General features: G+C 48.8%; 1 protein-coding gene across 1 annotated transcript; it reads right to left on the reverse strand.

The window, feature by feature from the left end:
- Positions 1–3813: 3813 nt before the first annotated feature.
- On the reverse strand, positions 3814–24077 carry LOC140122989 (vomeronasal type-2 receptor 26-like). Its single transcript, XM_072144238.1, has 4 exons — positions 24072–24077; positions 22325–22549; positions 22074–22197; positions 3814–4715 (listed from the first exon to the last, which is right to left on the reverse strand). Exons 1-4 carry the CDS (start codon positions 24075–24077, stop codon positions 3814–3816), a joined length of 1257 nt encoding a protein of 418 aa, XP_072000339.1.
- Between the last annotated feature and the right edge of the window lie 385 nt (positions 24078–24462).

Raw genomic sequence — 24462 nt, forward strand, 5'->3', positions numbered from 1 at the left:
GGCACATGTGTCAGTCTGCCGAGTTGCAGAGCCGCCACCAGGTTACGGCCGTTGTCACACACAACCATGCCTGGCTTCAGGTTCAGCGGTGCCAGCCACAGATCAGTCTGCGCCGTGATGCCCTGTAATAGCTTTTGGGCGGTGTGCCTTTTATCGCCTAGGCTCAGCAGTTTGAGCACCGCCTGCTGTCGCTTAGCGACGGCACTGCTGCTGTGCCTAGAGCTACCGACTAATGGCGCCATGCCCACGGATGGTAATTCGGAGGAGGAGGTGGAGGAGGGGTGGGAGGAGGAGGAGGCATAGTAGGCCTTTGAGACCTGGACGAGGTAGGCCCCGCAATCCTCGGCGTCGGCAGTATATGAGCAGCCCCAGGGTTAGACTCGGTCCCAGTCTCCACCAAGTTAACCCAATGTGCCGTCAGCGATATATAGTGGCCCTGCCCAAGCAGCACTCGTCCACGTGTCCGTGGTCAGGTGGAACTTGTCAGAAACGGCGTTGGTCAGGGCTCGGATGATGTTCTCTGACACGTGCTTGTGCAGGGCTGGGACGGCACATCGGGAAAAGTAGTGGCGGCTGGGGACCGAATACCGAGGGGCGGCCGCCGCCATGAGGTTTCGAAAGGCCTCGGTCTCTACCAGCCTATAGGGCAGCATCTCCAGGCTAAGCAACTTGGAGATGTGGACGTTGAGGGCTTGGGCGTGTGGGTGGGTTGCGCTATACTTCCTTTTACGGTTTTCGCACGGGAGGTGTTTGGGCCGTGGTCCTGGGCAGGGGGCTGACTAGCAGATGACACAGGGGAAGGAACAGTGGTGTGCCCGGCCGGAGGTGAACGGGCTTGGTGCCATTGAGTGGGGTGTTTAGCATTCATATGCCTGCGCATACTGGTGGTAGTTAAGCTAGTAGTGGTGGAACCCCTGCTGATCCTGGTTTGGCAAAGGTTGCACACCACAGTCCGTCGGTCATCCGGTGTTTCTTTAAAGAACCTCCAGACTTCTGAAAATCTAGCCCTCGCCACGGGAGCTTGACTACGGGCAACATTTGGCGCTGATGCACCAGCTCTGGCCCTGCCTCTCCGTCTGGCCCCACCACGGCCTATCAACCCAGCTTGGGTCTGTCACCTCATCATCCTCAGATCCCTCAGTCTGCTCCCCCCTCGGACTTCCTGCCCTGACAACAACTTCACCACTGTCTGACAACCGTGTCTCCTCATCGTCCGACACCTCTTTACACACTTCTTCCACTACGTCAATAATGTCATCATCACCCACAGACTGCGACCGGTGGAAGACCTGGGCATCGGAAAATTGCTCAGCAGCAACCGGACAAGTGGTTTGTGACTGTGGGAAGGGTCCAGAAAACAGTTCCTCAGAGTATGCCGGTTCAAATGCCAAATTTTGCTGGGAGGGGGCAGACTGGGGGGAAGGAGGCTGAGGTGGAGGAGCTGGAGGAGTGCTGATTTCGGTGACATGGAAGGACTGCGTGGAAGACTGACTGGTGGACAAATGGCTAGAAGCATTGTCCGCAATCCACGACATCACCTCTTCGCACTGTTCTAGCCTCAACAGTGCTCTACCACGAGTCCCAGTAACTTGAGCCATGATGAACCTAGGGATTGTAGCTCTGCGGCGTTCCCCTGCTCCCTCATCAGCAGGTGGTGTCTCACCCCTCCCAGGACCACGGCCTCTGACCCCTGCAGTAGGTGGACACCCACATCCACGCCCTCGTCCTCTACCCCTAGCCCTCGGGGTAAACATTTTCAAAATTAAAGTGTAAACTTAAAATTTTTTTTTTTTGTGTTTTTTTTTTAAACAAAACGATGCTATCCTATTGCTATGGCTAGTTTCTAACCTACACTGACAGCACACAACTGGATTTTGTGCTGTGCCTGATGACTTTGAGCTATAAAAAGAAATAAAGGTAAAAAAAAATAAATCAGCAGACTCTGCCTAATTCTAATCAAACCCCTAATAAATTGTCCCACTTCGGTGTTTGAGATGGATATGTGTGTCACTAAGAGCTAAACACAACGGTAGCAAGTCTCCCTGCAAATAGTATGGTACTAGCTGCACTACTAATGCCAGCAAGCCCAGCCACAAGCAAATAAAAAAAAGTAAAATAAAACGTTATTGTAGCCCTAAGAAGGGCTGTTGGGTTCTTGTAGAATCACTCCTGGCTAACACTATTCTAATAGAACAGCCTAACGCTTTCCCTGACCAGCAGCAGCTCTCTCCCTAGCGGCATCCAGACAGAGAATGACGCGAGCAGCGCGGGCAGGGACTAGACTATTCCAGGGTCACCTGATCTGGCCAGCCAACCACTGCTATCGACGTGTAAGGGTACCACATCATGCTGGGTGGAGTGCAGAGTCTCCTGGCTTGTTATTGGCTCTGTTTCTGGCCGCCAAAAAGCAAAACGGCGGGAGATGCCATCTTCTCGAGCTGGCGAAATACTCGTCCGAGCAACGAGCAGTTTTGAGTACGCTAATGCTCGAACGAGCATCAACCTCGGACGAGTATGTTCGCTCATCTCTAGTGGTAGCCCATACTCATCTCCAAAAATTGTTTGGTGCTGTATCTTTATCTTATCTGGAAGAGCATGGTGGGTTGTCTAGCCCTGCCAAAGAAATGCCTCCCCACTGACCCGCTACCAGACCAGTAATGCTGGAGGTTGTTGCAGGCGCCAGAATGTTTTTTCACAAGAAAGAGCACAGGAGAGCACATGTGAAGAGCACAGGAGAGCACATGTGAAGAGCACAGGGCACCAATCAGGGGCATAATTTTAGGGGGTGTAGAGGTTGCGATCGCACCTGGGGCCAAGAGGTTTAGATCCAGAGGTCCAATTGAGAAGAGAGGTCCGTCTGTAAGTGGATTGTCTGTAAGTCAGGGACCACCTGTATATCCCTCACAGCCAGACAAAGGTAAAATACAAAAAGTAAAAGAAAAAAGTGACATCCCAGAACAGATGGAAGAGTCTTGAAGCTCATTCTAGTCCAGAGATAAGAACCAGGAGAGCTCTAGAAAAAACCCTTCATACTGAGACCCCATTGTCTGGCTGGTGGATTCCTCTTGATCATGGGGGTCTTAGCGATCAGCTTGTTATCCCTAATCTGGGGATAGGGGATCATTTTTTTAGGTGACACAAACTCTTTAAGGATTGTTTTCTCATATGATGAATAAAAATCTCCGACAACTTCTGAATAACAAGACAAAATAATCGTTTTTTCCTGTCGAATAATTAATTCTTGAATTTAATAACAAATAATTTTCTGATCATATTTTCCATCTTTGAATGTAGGAAACCTCAGTTCAGTTCAGAAAAATGGAAAACACAATTATCCCAGATTTACATCTGATAGGAAACGGCTTAGAAGATGAGATGTTGTCACATTACATTAGCATAAAGAAGCGAAACTTAATTCATAAAGTAGTTCACATTGGGGGTCATTTACTAAGGGCCCGAATCGCGTTTTTATGTCTGGTTACCCGAATTTTTCCGATTTGCGCTGATTTTCCCTGAATTGCCCCCGGTTTTTGGCGCACACGATTGGATTGTGGCACATCGGCGCCGACATGCATGCAATGGAAATCGGTGGGGAGGCGTGCCCGAACGGAAACCCGACGGATTCGGAAAAACCGCCGCATTTAAGAAAAAAAAAGTGTCGCTGGACACGCGCTTACCTTCACCCGGCAATGGATCGTGAACCGCCTTAGTGAATCGCTGGAAGACCCGAATCCACCACAGAGAACGCGCCACTGGATCGCGAATGGACCGGGTAAGTAAATCTGCCCCATTGTGTCTCTCATTTAGTTTAACTCATTTGTTGCTGGTCAAAATCAAATTGGATTTCTTGTTCAGTTCCGGTCTTATTAGAAGTACATAAGATCTGGGGATGAAGATGCAGCCCAGAAGTCCTGCACTGGAAGCCGAGATGGCGAAAACCTCCACGGCCACCATGTACTTCCCCTTGGTGCTGAGATAGGCCGGGATGAAGGAGATCCACACACTGCAGAAGACCAGCATGCTGAAGGTGATGTACTGAGCCTCGTTGAAGGCATCTGGAAGTTTCCTGGCCAAAAATGCTACAATAAAGCTCAGGACAGCCAGGAATCCAATGTAGCCAATGGACAGGAAGAAAGCTACGGCAGATCCCTCATCACATTGTAAGATTATCTTCCCAACCTCTATCTCAGTGTTATAATCAGGGAATGGAGGGGAACAGATCAACCAGGAGACACAGATCAGAACTTCTCCTATTATACCGATAACAAGTAAAGATGTGGACAGATGCCTCCCCATCCACTGCCGCATTGTTCTGCCTGGTTGGATGGTGTGAAAGGCCAAGACTACGGTGACTGTTTTGGATAAAATAGAAGAAACTGCAAGACTAAAAATAACCCCAAACGACACTTGAAGAAGACATGACATCCTGGTGGGACGTCCTATGAATAACAGAGGACATAGGAATGAGAGGAGTAGAGAGAGGAGAAGGATGAAACTCAGGTTCTGGTTATTGGCTTTGACAATTGCCGTGTTCTTGTGTTTTATAAATATCCCCAACACAACGAGAGTCACAAAACAGAAGAAGAGATTGATGATAATGAGAGATAATCCCAAAGTATCTTCATATGACAGGAACTCAAGTGGTCGCAGGACACAGGCGTCTCTTCCATCATTAGACCAGTGGTCTTCAGGACACTCCACACATCTCTCCATGTCTACAGGAAAGAAAAAAGGTCACTCACATTTATTCATTATTTACAAGATAAAAGTAGGAATTGGGAAGGTGGCGAGAGGGGGGGGGGGGGATGTAAATTCCTCTCCGTGAGCCAATGTTTTTGTTGTAAATTTGTTCTGCAATGGACGTTCTTTTTCTACAGAAGCAAGAATCGCCATCTTCAAGACCCAAACCTCAAATATTACAGTGATGTTACAATATTTAGGCAATAGAGGAACGGTATTTGAGTTTAAAACTCATTGCTTTGTGCTATATGGGAGCATTTATTATTATTATTATTATTATTATTATTATTATTATTATTTCATGTCCAGTTTCATCAGGATAAGGAAATACAAGACAATCCACCTCACTGGTAATAAAAGAAGTGGAAAGATTATTCAGAAGTGACGAAATAATAGAAAGAGAAGTGATGTTCCTATATAAAAAGAGGTTTTTTAGAGAAATGAAATAATAGAAAGAGAATTGAGGCTTACAATGGGCCCAGAGACTTGGTCGTAGGAAGAATATTCTTTAGCGGGTTGGTGACCATTGGGAAAGTTTAATAGGATTATAATGATTACTCTGTTAAGCCTTCCATGGAGCCCCTGAGAGGCTTCTGGAGCTGCAGGTCATGGGTTCCTGTCGGCCACCACAGCAGGGACTTCATGTCCCATCACAGGAAGTCCTAAGGCTTCCAGGTCTTCCAGGGGCTAGTTTACCATGTTAAACTTTCCTAAAGGTGGTCAACTCTATTAAATAAGTTTTCTGGCTACCTGTCACTCGGGAGGCACCTTACAAGTATTGTCTTACATTTTGTGATGTTTCTAGATGCAGATTAATTTTGACTTTAATACATTTGTTCAGAATAATTGACCTGCAAAATCATCAAAGGTAGATGAATGAAAAGCAACTACCCCATCCAATGCACGGAAACGATTGGCTCTACTACTCAGAGCCCCAAGAAGTTCCATAACATGGATTGCAGAGGGTTACTACCGGTTATTGAAAGAAGACCAATAAATGTTATTAGGTCAGACATATATATATTCATATTTAGCCATTGACCGGATGCACCTGTCATTGCTTAGGACAATGTGCGAGGAAACCTAGGAAAGGGATTTATTCTAATACTAGCTGTAGCTCCCGGTGTTGCCCAGGATAGTAAATAACTGCTCTTAGCTACAACAAAATAAAATGGGCTAACAAAAATATTTTATATGTATCTATAGACAGTATCTCTTCCAGTGACTGTCTGTCTATTGCTGGCAGTCTCTTCCAGTGACTGTCTGTCTGTCACTGGCAGTATCTTCCAGTGACTGTCTGTCTGTTGCTGGCAGTCTCTTCCAGTGACTGTCTGTCTATTGCTGGCAGTATCTTCCAGTGACTCCATGGGCAACTGAAACAGTTTTACCTCAGAAATCTCTGATAATTTCCCCCTATCTCTGTATCCCTATTCATCTTACCTCACACAGGTCTTATACTCATTGCCAATCAAAGCTCAGAGCTCATATAAATGACCTGTGGCAGAACAGGAGCCAATCTCGACTCAGCTTCCAACTGTCACAGCATCAGACAATGGCTGCTGTATATGGTGGGTAAGAAGTGGGTTTTGGAAAGTGCAGGGTTAAAATTGCGGCTCAAAATCTGGTCTACGACGTTCCCTGAGTCACAGGCAAAAACTGAGCAAAATTTGTTGATCATAAACGTGACGGTACAGATTGCTTTAGCGAACATAGTCACACACACATACATACATACACACACACACATACATACACACACATACATACATACATACACACACATACATACACACACATACATACATATGCAACACCCTCGCCGATGCAATGGCGAGGGAGTGTTTGCGAATACGTCCCACCTGCATGTAATCACATCACACTACATGGTCCTTATAGGACATAGGGGATATTGCAGTGGTGAATCCTGTCTGGCAAGGCAGAAGTTAATCTGTATATGATGTAAAATCTCTCATCCAATGTCTTGTATTACATCCTGTCCTCTGTAAGCTGAGATGTGATTGGAGGAGCAGCCACCACCTGACCAGAGGGGAAGTAATAAAACCCCTGGCCAGGAATGTTCTGGGTGGATTCTATTATGTCTATCTAGGGAGTGAGTGAGTAATCTCTGTCTAGCCCATACCAGAGCAGGAAGAGCCTAGCCCCTGCCTCTGAAGAGTGGAGCAAGAAGACTAGAGTTAGTATAGTGAGGAAAGGGGTATCATCTTACCTTTAAAGGTGATACCTGAAGCCCTACAGGACAAGCTGAAGCTTCCTACCAGGACACAGCTGCCTCCCAGCCTGCCCTCTACATCCAGGCTGGTGAACTGGATCTCCTGAGGCTCCCTCCAAAAGCATCTCAGCACTCCATCTACCTGTTAAAGGCACGTTGCTGCGGTTCCTGCCGGTTCAAATAAAGAACTGTAAGTTGTTTTCTTCAACTTCTGTCTCCGTCTGGTCCCCGCTAATACGGCTGCCTTCATCACCGGCACCCTGTCCATCACCCAGAGACTCACACTCGGGACATTAAGGGGTTGCCCCAGGGAGATTCGCTATAGCAGCCTCTCCCTCATCATTTCTTGCCAACACCACCCTGCTGGAGACGTGCCAGGCTGTAGGACAGCCCTCCGGTTCCCCCGTACCAAGCACCGTGACAATAGCGTGCTTAGGCCGCAGCCGCCAGCCACTCCGGTACCGCGGGCCCCGACTGTCTCCAGGCCTCACCTCAAGGGCTAGGCCCCGGTGGGGGATGTTGCAAGTGGCGTCACGAACAGGATCATTACTTCTGTGCCTTATTCTGGCACTAGAGACTATCCTTTATTGAAAAACTACTGTGCTGCCTAACCCTGCTACCATTCGGGTATAGGCCCAAGTGATTTTGTGCTATATTTCACGATGACTTTATTACTGCTGCCAAGCGCTGTCAAGCATCGCTCCAGCAATCAGGGGGTTAATCCCTGCCAACGGACTCTGTTAGCTCAACTACAGTTGGTGCAGAGCGGTTGAAGCATTTACCTCACAAGGCTGTGGCGCAGCAAGTATTTCCAGCCCGCCAAATCCTCACTGGCGGGAACTCCAGAGTCGTCACTAGGCTCCGCCCCCTGCGCGAGTGGCGCGAAGTATCGTGGAGGAGCTGGAGCGTGTGCGGCCGGCAACGAAGAGGGTTAATCGGCCATCTTGGATTTCGGCGCAGGCCGCGCCTGAAGCCTGCCAGCAGTGTGCGCCTCATCCGGAGTTCCGGCGCACGTGTACTGCGACTGGAGGAGAACACCGCTGAGCATCACCGAGCCCCTGCTGCCTGCCGGACATCGGGAACGGAGTCCTTCATGCACCGGAGCTGTCCTGTCACCGCGGCTGATCCTGAGTGAGTACCGCTGGGGAAGTTAAAGGGGGGTAGAGATTGTTTCCGATGCTAGGTTATTGGCTCACCTCCCAGGGAATAGTGACTGTGTCTTAAAGTGCCCACGTCCCATTCTAGCCATCGCCCATAGCAACGGACATTGTGTAACCCTGCAGACTTCCCTCAGCTAGGCCAGTCATGTCCGCCCAGGACGAAGATACGGGACTGGAGCAAGTCCCGTCTCCTGGTCCCTCTTCAGGGTACCGGAGCATGTTAAGTCCTCCCGAGAGTCCCTTCAGCCCTGCTACAGCTAGTGTCCCTGGGACTCCCACCATGATGCCTCTGACTATGCCCTACTATCTGGGGGCCCCCTGGTTACCCTACTACGAGGGAGAATCACATACTCTCCCTGAATTCAGGGACAAGTTGTTAGCCACCTTCGCCTTGCTCCCGTTCACAGAGGAACAGAAAGTGGGCATCCTCATCGGGCAGTTGAAAGGACCCGCTCTCTGGGAAGTCAAGTCTTGGCCCCGAGAACAGTGTCAGAATGTGGTCCAAATTCTTGATAGGCTACGCAACACCTTTGACAAGTGTACCGTCTCCGAGTTGAAGCAGAAATTCTTCGGGAAAAGACAGAAGCCCCAAGAGTCCCTCCGAGACTTTGCCCTCTCCCTACAGGAGACATGGAAGGCCATCACCTGCCTTGAGCCCAAAGACGCTGAAACCTCTGATCAAACCTTAAGGGAACAATTTATTAATGGACTTGTTGATAGAAATCAAAGGTGTCAACTAAAGATCATCTCTTCTCAACATGCCCAGGCCTCTTTCCTTGAGTTTAAGGAAATTGCCATTGACATATTAGGAGACCGACCACCTACTGGACCGCAGAAAGAGCCTGAATCCGTGGAAATGGAAGAATCTGCTCTCGCTTGCCAACCCATGCAGTCAGCACCACCTACTCCTGCGGCTATGGAAGTTACTGGCATAACAGGACCGGTCCCTAATCTGGCGGACACCCTGCATCAAGTCCTTGATCGGTTGACCCAGTTGGAAGTAACTGTCTCCGCTATGAGGAGGAAACCTCCAGAGAACCCGGTACGGTCAGCTACTCCTCGTGAATCTCCTACTAAACAACGCCCAAAAGAAGCGAAGTCGTTAAGCACCTGGAGTCAGAAGAAACCCTTCTGTGAGACTTTTGCCAGATACTACCAGGAAAAGTTGCCATGTAAATTATTATCATTTTGCACTTAATGCCTTCCTTTTTAGGTATGGACATTCTGCTTGCACTTTTTTATGCCTTATCCTTTTCGGGCAAAGAGACATTTATTCTGCTACCCTGAGTAGCCTATCTCTGTAACGTTTGTAACGTTTTAAGATGTGTACCCATTGGGCTCCTAAGCCAATGTGAATTTACCAAATGTTTGTACACTGTCATATATGCCAGTAGTCTGCATTAACCCTTTCATAGGCTTTTCAGGTTGTAGTGTGGCTGTGTCGGACCGTCTTTTTGTGTAAAACACTGACCACTACCTGATCCCTCAAACCGAGGTTTGCACGTGGGGGTAGTCCGTAAACTGCGGGTCTTTAGGGGACCGGGGGTGTTACACAGTTAGCACCTGGATGCCACTCATACATGGGTAGGGATGCCAGTCAGGAGGTACTCGTGTCGCATATGCTAACGCAATGCAGATATACACACTATATAATTGCCGCCAGGGAAGAAGTGTTGATATAACAAAAATACAGGCCTTGGTGCAAGGAGTGGATTACAGGACATGACACCACACCTTTCCTACTGTACAGTTCGGTTTAATGGCGTCAGCGACCAACTGTCATACAGCTACATGTTTTTGTCTTTAGTCCGACACCAACCCAGGTGCCTGTCTCCAGGACCATGGGCGGTTTGTCCTTACACCTCACATAGCCTGCACTTCCCCGAAGTGCCCGTATACACCTCTGCCCCCTCAAGCCATCTGTAGTCGAGCCGAGGGCGGCTCTTTCAATTGCCCCCGGGGTATGCAACACCCTCGCCGATGCAATGGCGAGGGAGTGTTTGCGAATACGTCCCACCTGCATGTAATCACATCACACTATATGGTCCTTATAGGACATAGGGGATATTGCAGTGGTGAATCCTGTCTGGCAAGGCAGAAGTTAATCTGTATATGATGTAAAATCTCTCATCCAATGTCTTGTATTACATCCTGTCCTCTGTAAGCTGAGATGTGATTGGAGGAGCAGAAGTAATAAAACCCCTGGCCAGGAATGTTCTGGGTGGATTCTAGTATGTCTATCTAGGGAGTGAGTGAGTAATCTCTGTCTAGCCCATACCAGAGCAGGAAGAGCCTAGCCCCTGCCTCTGAAGAGTGGAGCAAGAAGACTAGAGTTAGTATAGTGAGGAAAGGGGTATCATCTTACCTTTAAAGGTGATACCTGAAGCCCTACAGGACAAGCTGAAGCTTCCTACCAGGACACAGCTGCCTCCCAGCCTGCCCTCTACATCCAGGCAGGTGAACTATCTCCTGAGGCTCCCTCCAAAAGCATCTCAGCACTCCATCTACCTGTTAAAGGCACGTTGCTGCGGTTCCTGCCGGTTCAAATAAAGAACTGTAAGTTGTTTTCTTCAACTTCTGTCTCCGTCTGGTCCCCGCTAATACGGCTGCCTTCATCACCGGCACCCTGTCCATCACCCAGAGACTCACACTCGGGACATTAAGGGGTTGCCCCAGGGAGATCCGCTATAGCAGCCTCTCACTCATCACTTCTTGCCAACACCACCCTGCTGGAGACCTGCCAGGCTGTAGGACAGCCTTGAAGGGGATGCTAAAGAGGGTGTTCAGCAAAGATGGGAAGGACTGGGATTGTTTATTGCCCTATTTGATGTTTGCCATACGTGAAGTTCCCCAGTCCTCCACGGGTTTCTCACCCTTTGAGCTGTTATATGGCCGTTCCCCACGTGGGCTTTTGGATATAGCCAAGGAGACCTGGGAACAGGAGAGGACCCCCCACCGTAGTGTGATAGAACACGTCTCCCTTATGCAGGACCGCATAGCGGCGGTTATGCCCCTTGTAAGGGCATTAGAGGCACAAGAGGCCCAGTCTAGGGTCTACAATAGGACAGCCAGACTCAGGACCTTTAACCCAGGCGACAGAGTGCTAGTTCTGGTGCCCACTGTTGAGAGCAAGTTCTTGGCAAAATGGCAAGGACCATATGAGGTCATGGAGAAAGTGGGGGAGGTAACCTACAAGGTATCTCAGCCGGGGAGGAGGAAACCCGAACAGATATACCACGTGAACCTCCTAAAGCCATGGAGGGAAAGAGAGTCCCTGATGGCCATGGGAGTAGAAAAAGCGTCTGTCCCCAAGAAGGTGACACCGGAGGTAGGTGTACCCGATGCCAAGGAGCCTGAAGTACGGATCTCGGAGTCCCTCTACAGGGCCCAGATTCAGGAAGCGAAGGAGTTTGTGCTCCGAAATGTGGATGTGTTCTCTAAGTTACCGGGACGTACTTCAGTCATCAAGCATGACATCATAAACGAACCCCACATCCGGGTACACCAAAAACCCTACCGGGTCCCTGAAGCACGCCGGCTTGCCATATCCGAAGAAGTCAGGCAGATGTTAGACCTGGGGGTTATCGAGGAGTCTAAAAGTGACTGGTCGAGTCCTATTGTGTTGATTCCCAAACCTGATGGTTCCCTACGGTTCTGCAATGATTTTAGGAAGTTGAACAAGGTGTCCAAATTTGATTCTTATCCCATGCCCAGGGTTGACGAGTTGATAGAACAACTTGGACAGGCTAGGTTCTTCTCCACCCTTGACCTGACGAAAGGGTATTGGCAGGTACCCCTTGCTGACAGGGCCAAAGAGAAGACCACTTTTGTTACTCCTGATGGGCTTTTTCAGTACGTGGTACTTCCCTTTGGGCTACATGGGGCTCCCGCCACATTCCAGAGGTTAATGGATCTCGTGCTAACACCTCACCGGAGATATGCCTCGGCCTGCCTGGATGACATCATAGTTTATAGTACCGATTGGGAGAGTCACCTGGCCAAGGTGCAAGCAGTGGTTGACTCCCTGAGGGCAGCAGGGTTGACAGCGAACCCCCAAAAATGTGCACTGGGTCTGGAAGAGGCCCGTTACCTGGGGTACCGTATTGGGCGAGGTGTCATCAAACCCCAAGTAAATAAAGTAGAGGCGATCCAGCAGTGGCCACGACCTATGAGCAAGAAGCAAGTGAGGGCTTTCCTAGGCATAGTGGGCTATTATCGCCGATTTATCCCCGATTTTGCTACCATAACGGCACCCCTGACTAACCTGACCAAGGGTAGCAGGGCAGTGATGGTAAAGTGGAGTGAAGAGGCTGAGGGGGCGTTTCAGCGACTTAAGACGGTTTTGTGCGAGGGACCGGTACTGATCACCCCTACCTTCACCAAGACCTTTATTGTACAGACTGACGCTTCTGACGTGGGCTTAGGGGCTGTCCTGTCCCAAGTAGTGGAGGGTGAGGAACATCCCGTGACATTCCTGAGCCGCAAGCTCACACCCCCTGAGAAGAACTATAGTATAGTTGAGAGGGAGTGCTTGGCGATTAAATGGGCTCTGGAATCCCTGAGGTATTACTTGATAGGGCGACAGTTTACACTAGTGACCGATCACTCTCCCCTCACCTGGATGAGTCAGGCCAAAGAGAGGAACGCCAGGGTCACAAGGTAGTTCCTAATGTTGCAGAATTTCAAATTCACGGTGGAACATCGAGCAGGAAAGCTGCATGGGAATGCCGATGCCCTGTCTCGTACCCACTGTCTGATGGCCAAAAGTGTTCGCCCCCACAGGGTCAAACAGAGGGGGAGGGTATGTGAGACACTGAAGGGGTTAACTGTGGATGGGCGGTATGTTTCCCCTAGGTTTTGCTATTATGCAAGGCCTTAGTGCTGAGGTTGTGTTGTCCAGCACCTTGGACACAGGTGATGGGAGCAGCCTAATCGGTTTTGCATAAAGCCACTGAGCAGAGCTGGAAGTTTGTCTCTCTGGAAGGAGGCTGGAAAGCACGCAGCCTTGACCTCTGTGCCTGGAGCAGCCAAGTGTTTTGTTAGTGGTGAGTCAGAGAACCATTGTTTAGTTAGCACCCTGACGGGTAGGATATTATTTTGTTTTTGATGCCCGAATGTAAAGGCTGCTTTATTTTTCCTGCTGAAATAAACACAGGCTAGACCTGTTTTGGACTATACTTTGGTGTCACTGTCGTGAACTGCATCACAGCACCCCGCTACCACGGTCTCTACTGGGCCAAAACCCTCACAATACACACACACATACATACATACACACACATACATACACACACATACATACATACATACACACACATACATACACACACATACATACATACATACACACACATACATACACACACATACACACACATACATACACACACATACACACACATACATACATACACACACATACAAACACACACATACATACATATATACATACATAGACTTTTGTGCAAGTGTGATCCAGCTCAATCCAAATGGGCATAGCGTTGATTAAAAGTTTTCTTCTTTGTTTAGAGCATTTTAAAAGACATAGGGATACATCATAAATTCCAACGCATTTCAGACGCAGTGTGCGTCCTTAATCATGGATTACAATGTTTGGTACAAGTAAACAAATGGGAACAGATCATGTGACAAAGACCAAACCCCCTGGAGGGGAGGGAATAATCTCATTCAATTCAGCTGTTGTTGTAACCATGGTGACGCTGGGCAGGTAAGCGGCAGAACACATACATACATAGACACATACATACACATACATACACACACATACACACACACATACATACATACATACGCACACATACATACATACACACACATACATACATACACACACATACATACACACACACATACATACATACATAAATACACATACATACATACACACACATACATACATAGACACATATACACACATACATACATAGACACATACACACATACATATATACATACATACACACACACATACATACATACATACACACACATACATACATACATGCACACACATACATACACACATACATACACACACATACATACACACATACATACATACACACATACATACACACATACATATATACATACATACACACACATACATACATACATACATACACATACATACATACACACATACATACATACATGCACACATACATACACACACATACATACACACATACATACATACACACACATACATACACACATACATACTGTGAGACACTGAAGGGGTTAACTGTGGATGGGCGGTATGTTTCCCCTATGTTTTGCTATTATGCAAGGCCTTAGTGCTGAGGTTGTGTTGTCCAGCACCTTGGACACAGGTGGTGGGAACAGCCCAATCAGCCTTTTTTTTAAAACCGCTCAGCAGAGTTGAGAGTGTTGTCTCTCTGGAAGGAAGCTGGAGAGCACACAGCCTTGACCTCTGTGCCTGGAGCAACAAAAGTGTTTTGTTAGTGGTGAGTCAGAGAACCATTGTTTAGATAGTGCCCTGACGGGTAGGATATTATTTTGTTTTGATGCCTGAATGTGAAGGCTGTTTTATTTTGTACCTGCTGAAATAAACACAGGCTAGACCTGTTTTGGACTGTACTTTGGTGTCACTGTCGTGAACTGCATCACAGCACCCCGCTACCACGGTCTCTACTGGGCCAAATCTCCCACATATGGTGCTTCGGATTGCGGGCAGTTCAAAGACACACACCTGAAAGACTCGTTACATCCTGCAACATTGCATGGCCTGGGTGAAAGCAGCAGGCAAATTGCAGGATACAGTCAAGATGGAGGACTTTATTAAATACCTGCAAGAGGAGGCCAGAGCTAATCGGCAGCAGCAGCAAGCCATGCTCCAGCAGCAGGAGGAGAGGTCCCGCCAGCAGCAGGAGGAGGCCAGAGCTAATCGGCAGCAGCAGCAGGAAGAGTCCCAGGCTAATCGGCAGCTGCAGCAAGCCATGCTCCAGCAGCAAGAGGAGAGGTCCCGCCAGCAGCAAGCCATGCTCCAGCAGCAAGAGGAGAGGTCCCGCCAGCAGCAAGCCATGTTCCAGCTGCAGGAGGAAAGGTCCCGCCAGCAGCAGGAAGAGTCCCGAGCCATGTTCCAGCTGATGATGGAAAAGTTTTCTGGCATTATGGCAGCACCGCAGGCGACGACTACTGAGGGGTCCCATACTGGTTTGCAAGGGTACCCGGTTGTCCAGCGTTCCGCACGGGCTGCAGTACAAAAGGCTTTACAAAAAATGACGGCGACCGACGACGTGGAGGCATATCTCACTGTGTTCGAGCGAGTAGCTGAGCGAGAGGAGTTACCAGCTGAGCAGTGGGCAGATGTCCTGGCACCGTTCCTGACGGGCGAAGCGCAGAAGGCCTACTTCGACCTGAGTGAAACAGAGGCCCGTGAGTACCCCCAGCTAAAGGCAGAGATTCTGGCTCGTCTTGGGGTCACCGTTCAAGTTCGTTCCAGCCGGGTCCACCAGTGGGCTTACTCAGAAAGACTACCCCCACGCTCCCAAATGCATGACCTGATCCATCTCGTCCGGAAGTGGCTACAACCAGAGGACTGCACCCCAGCACAGATGGTAGAGAGAGTGGTTCTTGACAAGTTCACCCGTTCTCTGCCCTCTCGGCTCCAGCGGTGGGTTGGACAGGCTGGTCCCACAAAAGCTGAGGAACTCGTGTCCCTAGTAGAGAGATATCGGGCTACGGAGGATCTTCTACTTACCTCTCCCACACGAAGCAGTGCCAGTGACAAGGTCACTAAACCATCTGGCAAGACTGCTACTGCGGAAAAGGGGAGACAGGTGAGGTTGGGAGGGGGTTCATTGGGGGGCGTGGATACCCAGAAACCCAGTGAGGCTCGTGACAGAGGTCATAGCCGTATCCATTGCTGGCGATGCCATGAAATGGGCCATATTGCTGCCAACTGTCCACTGTCAGTGGAGCCAATGGACTGCAACCAGACCCGGCGAGTGTCACTGTTTGCCCGGCCGGTTCTGGCAGCCGAGTCAGTCACGAATACAGAACCCCAAGTGTGCATGGTCACAATCAGTGGTCCCACAGTGGAGGCCTTGCTAGACTCAGGGAGTCTGGTCACCCTGGTGCGGGGAACTTTGGTTGATCCTGGACTATACAGTGGGCGGAGAGTGGGAGTGTTGTGTATACATGGGGACACTCGCGAATATCCCACTGCTGTCATCAACATACATACCCCTTGTGGTACTATTGCCCATGAAGTGGGGGTGGTGGGGACCCTGTTTCATGAGGCTATTATCGGCAGAGACTTACCGGTGTTTTGAGACCTCTGGAGACGAAGACCCACCTCAGGTGCGGTTGCAGATAATGGACATCAGGTTTTTCCGGCCTTGGCCCCTGAACCCTTTGAGGCCGATGTACCCACACCAGCAGTAGGGGTGACCCCATGTGATGAATTTTCTCCCCTAGAGGTCATAGCTGGTGAGGTCGAGGGCCACGAGGAGGTGGCCGACATGCCGGACCTTGAGATTTCCCGTGAAAATTTTGGGGCTGCACAGCTACAGGACCCTACCTTGTTTAAAGCACGGGAGAATGTTAAGGTGATAAATGGGGTACTCCAAATACCAGGGGCTGACAAAATATACCCCCGAATGGTGATTGTTGGGGAACTGTTGTACAGGGTCGACCAGATATGGGGTGAGGAGGTTGAGCAACTTGTAGTACCCCAATCTCACCGTAGGCTGGTGCTAGAGTTGGCCCACAAACATGTGCTGGGAGGGCACTTAGGTGCTGAGAAGACCCGAGAGAGGATCCTGCAGAGATTTTTCTGGCCCGGGGTGTGGGAGGAGGTAAACCGGTATTGTAGCTCCTGCCCTGAGTGTCTACTTACTGCCCCGGTGTCCCACTTCAGGAATCCTTTAGTCCCGCTACCAATCATAGAGGTGCCATTTGAACGGATTGCAATGGATCTGGTTGGCCCCATAGTCAAATCCTCAAGGGGGCACCAATACATCCTGGTTATCCTGGACTATGCTACGCGGTATCCCGAGGCGATTCCATTAAGGAACACCTCCTCCAAAAATATTGCTAGGGAGCTGTTCCAGGTATTCTCACGCACAGGCCTCCCCAAGGAAATCTTGACTGACCAGGGTACCCCATTCATGTCTAGGGTAATGAAGGAGATGTGTAAGTTACTGCAGGTTAAACATCTCCGCACCTCTGTGTATCATCCTCAGACAGATGGCATGGTTGAGAGGTTTAACAAGACCTTGAAGGGGATGCTAAAGAGGGTGTTCAGCAAGGATGGGAAGGACTGGGATTGTTTGTTGCCCTATTTGATGTTTGCCATACGTGAAGTTCCCCAGTCCTCCACGGGTTTCTCACCCTTTGAGCTGTTATATGGCCGTTCCCCACGTGGGCTTTTGGATGTAGCCAAGGAGACCTGGGAACAGGAGAGGACCCCCCACCGTAGTGTGATAGAACACGTCTCCCTTATGCAGGACCGCATAGCGGCGGTAATGCCCCTTGTAAAGGAGCACATAACAAGGGCACAAGAGGCCCAGTCTCGGGTCTACAATAGGTCAGCCAGACTCAGGACCTTTAACCCAGGCGACAGAGTGCTAGTTCTGGTGCCCACCGTTGAGAGCAAGTTCTTGGCAAAATGGCAAGGACCATATGAGGTCATGGAGAAAGTGAGGGAGGTAACCTACAAGGTATCTCAGCCGGGGAGGAGGAAACCCGAACAGATATACCACGTGAACCTCCTAAAGCCATGGAGGGAAAGAGAGTCCCTGATGGCCGTGGGAGTAAAAAAAGCGTCTGTCCCCAAGAAGGGGACACCGGAGGTAGGTGTACCCGATGCCAAGGTGCCTGAAGTACGGATCTCGGAGTCCCTCTCCAGGGCCCAGATTCAGGAAGCAAAGGAGTTTGTGCTCCGAAATGTGGATGTGTTCTCCGGGCCGTACTTCATTCATCAAGCATGACATCATAACCGAACCCCACATCCGGGTACACCAAAAACCCTACCGGGTCCCTGAAGCGTGCCGGCTTGCCATATCCGAAGAAGTCAGGCAGATGTTAGACCTGGGGGTTATCGAGGAGTCTAAAAGTGACTGGCCGAGTCCTATTGTGTTGATTCCCAAACCTGATGGTTCCCTACGGTTCTGCAATGATTTTAGGAAGTTGAACGAGGTGTCCAAATTTGATTCTTATCCCATGCCCAGGGTTGACGAGTTGATAGAACGACTTGGACAGGCTAGGTTCTTCTCCACCCTTGACCTGACGAAAGGGTATTGGCAGGTACCCCTTACTGACAGGGCCAAAGAGAAGACCGCTTTTGTTACCCCTGATGGGCTTTTTCAGTACGTGGTACTCCCCTTTGGGCTACATGGGGCTCCCGCCACATTCCAGAGGTTAATGGATCTCGTGCTAAAACCTCACCGGAGATATGCCTCGGCCTACCTGGATGACATCATAGTTTATAGTAACGATTGGGAGAGTCACCTGGCCAAGGTGCAAGCAGTGGTAGACTCCCTGAGGGCAGCAGGGTTGACAGCGAACCCCCCAAAAATGTGCACTGGGTCTGGAAGAGGCCCGTTACCTGGGGTACCGTATTGGGCGAGGTGTCATCAAGCCCCAAGTAAATAAAGTAGAGGCGATCCAGCAGTGGCCACGACCTATGAGCAAGAAGCAAGTGAGGGCTTTCCTAGGCATAGTGGGCTATTATCGCCGATTTATCCCCGATTTTGCTACCATAGCGGCACCCCTGCCTGACCTGACCAAGGGTAGCAGGGCGGTGATGGTAAAGTGGAGTGAAGAGGCTGAGGGGGCGTTTCAGCGACTTAAGACGGTTTTGTGCGAGGGACCGGTACTGATCACCCCTGACTTCACCAAGACCTTTATTGTGCAGACTGACGCTTCGGACGTGGGCTTAGGTGCTGTCCTGTCCCAAGTAGTGGAGGGTGAGGAACATCCTGTGACATTCCTGAGCCGCAAGCTCACACCCCCTGAGAAGAACTATAGTATAGTTGAGAGGGAGTGCTTGGCGATTAAATGGGCTCTGGAATCCCTGAGACATTACTTGATAGGGCGACAGTTTACACTAGTGACCGATCACTCTCCCCTCACCTGGATGAGTCAGGCCAAAGAGAGGAACGCCAGGGTCACAAGGTGGTTCCTAATGTTGCAGAATTTCAAATTCACGGTGGAACATCGAGCAGGAAAGCTGCATGGGAATGCCGATGCCCTGTCTCGTACCCACTGTCTGACGGCCAAAAGTGTTCGCCCCCACAGGGTCAAACAGAGGGGGAGGGTATGTGAGACACTGAAGGGGTTAACTGTGGATGGGCGGTATGTTTCCCCTAGGTTTTGCTATTATGCAAGGCCTTAGTGCTGAGGTTGTGTTGTCCAGCACCTTGGACACAGGTGGTGGGAACAGCCCAATCAGCCTTTTTTTTTAAACCGCTCAGCAGAGCTGGAAGTGTTGTCTCTCTGGAAGGAGGCTGGAGAACACACAGCCCTGACCTCTGTGCCTGGAGCAACAAAAGTGTTTTGTTAGTGGTGAGTCAGAGAACCATTGTTTAGTTAGCACCCTGACGGGTAGGATATTATTTTGTTTTGATGCCTGAATGTGAAGGCTGTTTTATTTTGTACCTGCTGAAATAAACACAGGCTAGACCTGTTTTGGACTGTACTTTGGTGTCACTGTCGTGAACTGCATCACAGCACCCCGCTACCACAGTCTCTACTGGGCCAAATCTCCCACAATACATACACACATACATACATACACACATACATACACACATACATACACACATACATACATACACACACATACATACACACATACATACATACATACACACATACATATATACATACACACATACATACACACACACACATACACACATACATACACACATACACACATACATACACACATATATTAGATGTAAAGGTCTCAGACTGCAGAATGTTCTTCCTGTTTTCAATCAACAATAAACTTTATTAAGAAACAATGGGGCAGATTTACTTACCTGGTCCCGTCGTGATCCCGCGGCGCGTTCCCCGACCCAGATTCGGGTCTGCCGCGATTCACTAAGGTCCGTGCACCCGATATCCAGCCGGTGTTGCTGCTGTGCCGTGGTCAGCTGGAGTTCAACTTCTTCTTCCCGGTGCATGTAAGTGCTGATCTTGCGACACAAATCCTTTTTTAAATTCCACGGTTTTTCCGAATCCGTCGGGTTGTCAGACGGCCCACACCCCCCGATTTCTGTCGCGTGAAAGCCGGTGCCGATGCGGCACAATCCTATCGTGTGCGCCAAAATCCCGGGGCAATGTGGCGCAAAACAATGCAAATCGGAAATATTCAGGAAAACCTGGCGGAATCACGGCTGCAGGACCCTTAGTAAATAAGCCAATTTGTGCTTCAAATACGACCCATTCACATTGGTCACACAGGCAAGTAAAGCAAGAGGATAGAAGGAACAGACGGAAAATCAGGGTCCAGATTAATTCATATTAAGTTGTATTTTAATAAAATGGTCAGTAAAGGTTGTGTATGGGATGTGTTCATATAGTTTTCTTTTATTTTACTTTCAGTGACTTTTTATTTGATAATAAAGATATTGAGGGTCATTACTGAGACTCAGGATGTGATCAGTCCGTGATGGGTGCGGAGCCATGGACTGATCACTGTGGTGGGGAGTGAACTCTGTGCATCATATTATTATATTATTATTATTATATTATATTGATCTATGATGCATCTATGAGTTCTTGTTTCCCCAATATGTAGTGGAGCTGACAATCTCACTGTAGGTGTGGGACAAGGTCACTGTGACCATAGGTGTGGAACAAGGTCACTGTGACCATAGGTGTGGGACAAAGTCACTGTGACCAAAGGTGTGGGACAAGGTCACTGTAACCATAGGTGTGGGACAAGGTCACTGTGACCATAGGTGTGTAACAAGGTCACTGTGACCATAGGTGTGGGACAAGGTCACTGTAACCATAGGTGTGGGACAAGGTCACTGTAACCATAGGTGTGGGACAAGGTCACTGTGACCATAGGTGTGGGACAAGGTCACTGTAACCATAGGTGTGTAACAAGGTCACTGTAACCATAGGTGTGGGGCAAGGTCACTGTAACCATAGGTGTGGGGCAAGGTCACTGTGACCATAGGTGTGGGCCAAAGTCACTGTGACCATAGGTGTGGGACAAGGTCACTGTGACCAAAGGTGTGGAACAAAGTCACTGTGACCATAGGTGTGGGACAAAGTCACTGTAACCATAGGTGTGGGACAAAGTCACTGTAACCATAGGTGTGGAACAAGGTCACTGTGACCATAGGTGTGGGACAAAGTCACTGTGACCATAGGTGTGGAACAAGGTCACTGTGACCATAGGTGTGGGACAAGGTCACTGTGACCATAGGTGTGGGACAAGGTCACTGTGACCATAGGTGTGGGACAAGGTCACTGTGACCATAGGTGTGGGACAAAGTCACTGTGACCATAGGTGTGGAACAAGGTCACTGTGACCATAGGTGTGGGACAAAGTCACTGTGACCATAGGTGTGGGACAAAGTCACTGTGACCATAGGTGTGGGACAAAGTCACTGTGACCATAGGTGTGGGACAAAGTCACTGTGACCATAGGTGTGGGACAAAGTCACTGTGACCATAGGTGTGGGACAAAGTCACTGTGACCATAGGTGTGGGACAAGGTCACTGTGACCATAGGTGTGGGACAAAGTCACTGTGACCATAGGTGTGGGACAAGGTCACTGTAACCATAGGTGTGGACAAAGTCACTGTGACCATAGGTGTGGGACAAGTCCCGGCCTGAAAATAATCTTCTCCTCAGATGTGCTATAAAGCTTCATCCTAAACACCATAATAACTAGAAGTACAGAGAACCCTGAGATGTCACCACTCACCGCTCTGGTTGGAGATCTCGCCCTCCGCACAGGGGGCACAGCTGTAGGAACATCTCTGCTTTCCTTCCAGTTGGACCTTCCTGTATCCGGGGAGACAACTCCTACTCCGGGCAGAGTGTAGGATCTAGGATAAGGAGTCATAAAGAGCCGGCAATGTATATAATATTTTCACCATTCTACATTATGTTTCTTCTCTATAGAATGATTGTATAGAGAAGCTCTTCACTATGAAGATGATGTCAGGAATTCACCTTTAAGTATTGAAGATCCCAATATATTGAGCTGTCATTTATAGAAAACTGGTGAAGACCCTTCTCTTCATGGAAATCCCCCACCTTACGTTTCTCCACAGTTCTGTTAGGATACACCTGATAATTTACCAGATCAAATCTTGCAGGAAAGTTTCCTTTATCATCAAGGTGAATGGACTCTCCGCCCGGAGTTGTGAAATAAACTCTTCTTATATATCGGTTGAGCTAAAGTGAGAATTAAAAAAAAAATCACTGGTTGGAACATGACTTGTCATTACTCATCCTCCATCCGTCTCTAGTGCGATGTCCCCTCTATATCAACAAAAACAAATTAGTATACAACTAAGGGAGGCAGAACTACCACACAATGGAGAGTTTGAGATGGGGTCACACTGCCTGGCGTCCACCCCGACGTGCGATTCAACCACACAGGTCTTTATCAAGGGGCCTTGATACGTGCGTTGGAGTGGACGCCAGACAGTGTGACCACATCATAAATCTCTCCATTGTGTGCAGGTGTAAGCTTATTATTGTGTTGTGATATGTCTTTGAGCACCATATTTATTGGATGTTGGTGCCTTATCCCCTGGTATTTACATATATTGCACTTTATCCCGCCTTGTGTTTTGCACCTTACTTATAAATGCACTGTTAGGCTACATTCACACGAAGATATGGGGGACATATATATATAGCGTATATACGTCCCCCATACATTGCAATGGCCTCACGGTGCCGTAGCCCGTAGAGATGTCCTATCTTTCGACGGAATACGGCACTGGGCTCTATGTTAGGCTATGGAGAGGGGCGGGCGTGAGCAGCGCTCTCCCCCTTCTTCTCTCCCTGGCACCGCTTTGTGCCCACTGTGCTATGGAGTGTGAATGTAGCCTAAGATGGACACACTGCCTGGTTGTCTGTTGTTTGTGTCCCTCCTCCTGTACACATTGTTTGTATAAAATTTTAACAGACTGGGGCAAATTTACTTACCCGGTCCTGTTGCGATCCAGCGGCGCATTCTCCAACGAGGATTCAGGTCTACTGGCGTTTCACTAAGGTTCGTGCGCCCGATGTCCACCAGCTGTCGCTGCTGTGCCGAGTTCCGCCGGAGTTCACCATCCTATTCCAGGTCCATGTAAGTGTGTATCAAGCGACACTTTTTTTTTAAAAATAGCACGATTTTTCCGAATCCGTCGGATTTTCCACCGGCCACGCCCCCACTTTTCGTCGCATGCAAGGCGCCGCCGGTGCGACACAATCCGATCACGTGTGCCAAAAACCCGGGGCAATTCGGTGCAAAACGGTAAAATTCGGAAAAATCGCGATTCGGACGCTTAGTAAATGTGCCCCACTGTGTTTAATCAAGTGATGTATTTTACACATTACTAATTTGGCTGTGGACCACGATTTTTCAGTTCTTTGCATTGGCTGGTTATGTACTCACCTAAAAAGAACCTGGTTAAAGTTGAAGGACGGTGCAGATTAGGACCATGTCAGCTCATAAGCACATGAAGAACAGCATTAAGAACTAATTTGCTCCGAACTATTGCAATTATGGGTTTAATACTCTTGTAGAAACACTGAATTGCTTAACCCTTCTTTCGAGCTCAGTCTAGGCCAAGACTTTCTTGAACCTGGCTGAAGTCTTAGACTGAATATGTATTGGCGGAATAGGTGTGGTTATCAACCAAGAACTCCTTGAGGAGAATTTGCCAATGTAGGCCGTCAATGTAGACGTGTGGAGACTTACAGCCATTGACGCTCCCCTAGGGGATTCTGGGAAAATATGCAAATAAGTTTTCCAGGAAAGTGGTTCCAACTTATCCATAGTTCTAGTTCTTCTAAGGATTTTTGCTATGATCCCTTGGGGAAAGAAGGCGCACCAAGACGTTTATAGGTGAAGTACCTGAAGGAGGCGCGTCTGATGGAAATGATAAGAAACATCCTGGTGTGGCCTCCAGCCAATCTGAGTTTTGAAATATCTATGGAGTCTCATCTCTCTCATGTTGTTTCTTCTTGTTCTATTTTCTAAGACAACTCATTTTTGCTGTGATGTCACTTCCTTTCTTTCTACTTCCTTATTTCTTTGTAGACAATTCTCTCATATCTTCCATTTTCTATACTCGTGTCTCTATCTCCCC

Source organism: Engystomops pustulosus, chromosome 3 (assembly GCF_040894005.1).
Source record: "Engystomops pustulosus chromosome 3, aEngPut4.maternal, whole genome shotgun sequence".
Lineage (NCBI taxonomy): Eukaryota > Metazoa > Chordata > Amphibia > Anura > Leptodactylidae > Engystomops > Engystomops pustulosus.

Bases quoted from the DNA above. Each gene is read 5' to 3' on its own strand.
- LOC140122989 (XM_072144238.1), bottom strand. The intron at 22,198-22,324 runs GTGAATTCCTGA...TCCTTATCCTAG, and splicing joins GGGATCTTCAATACTTAAAG to ATCCTACACTCTGCCCGGAG. The intron at 4,716-22,073 runs GTGAGTGGTGAC...TCTTTCCTGTAG, and splicing joins CGAGATCTCCAACCAGAGCG to ACATGGAGAGATGTGTGGAG.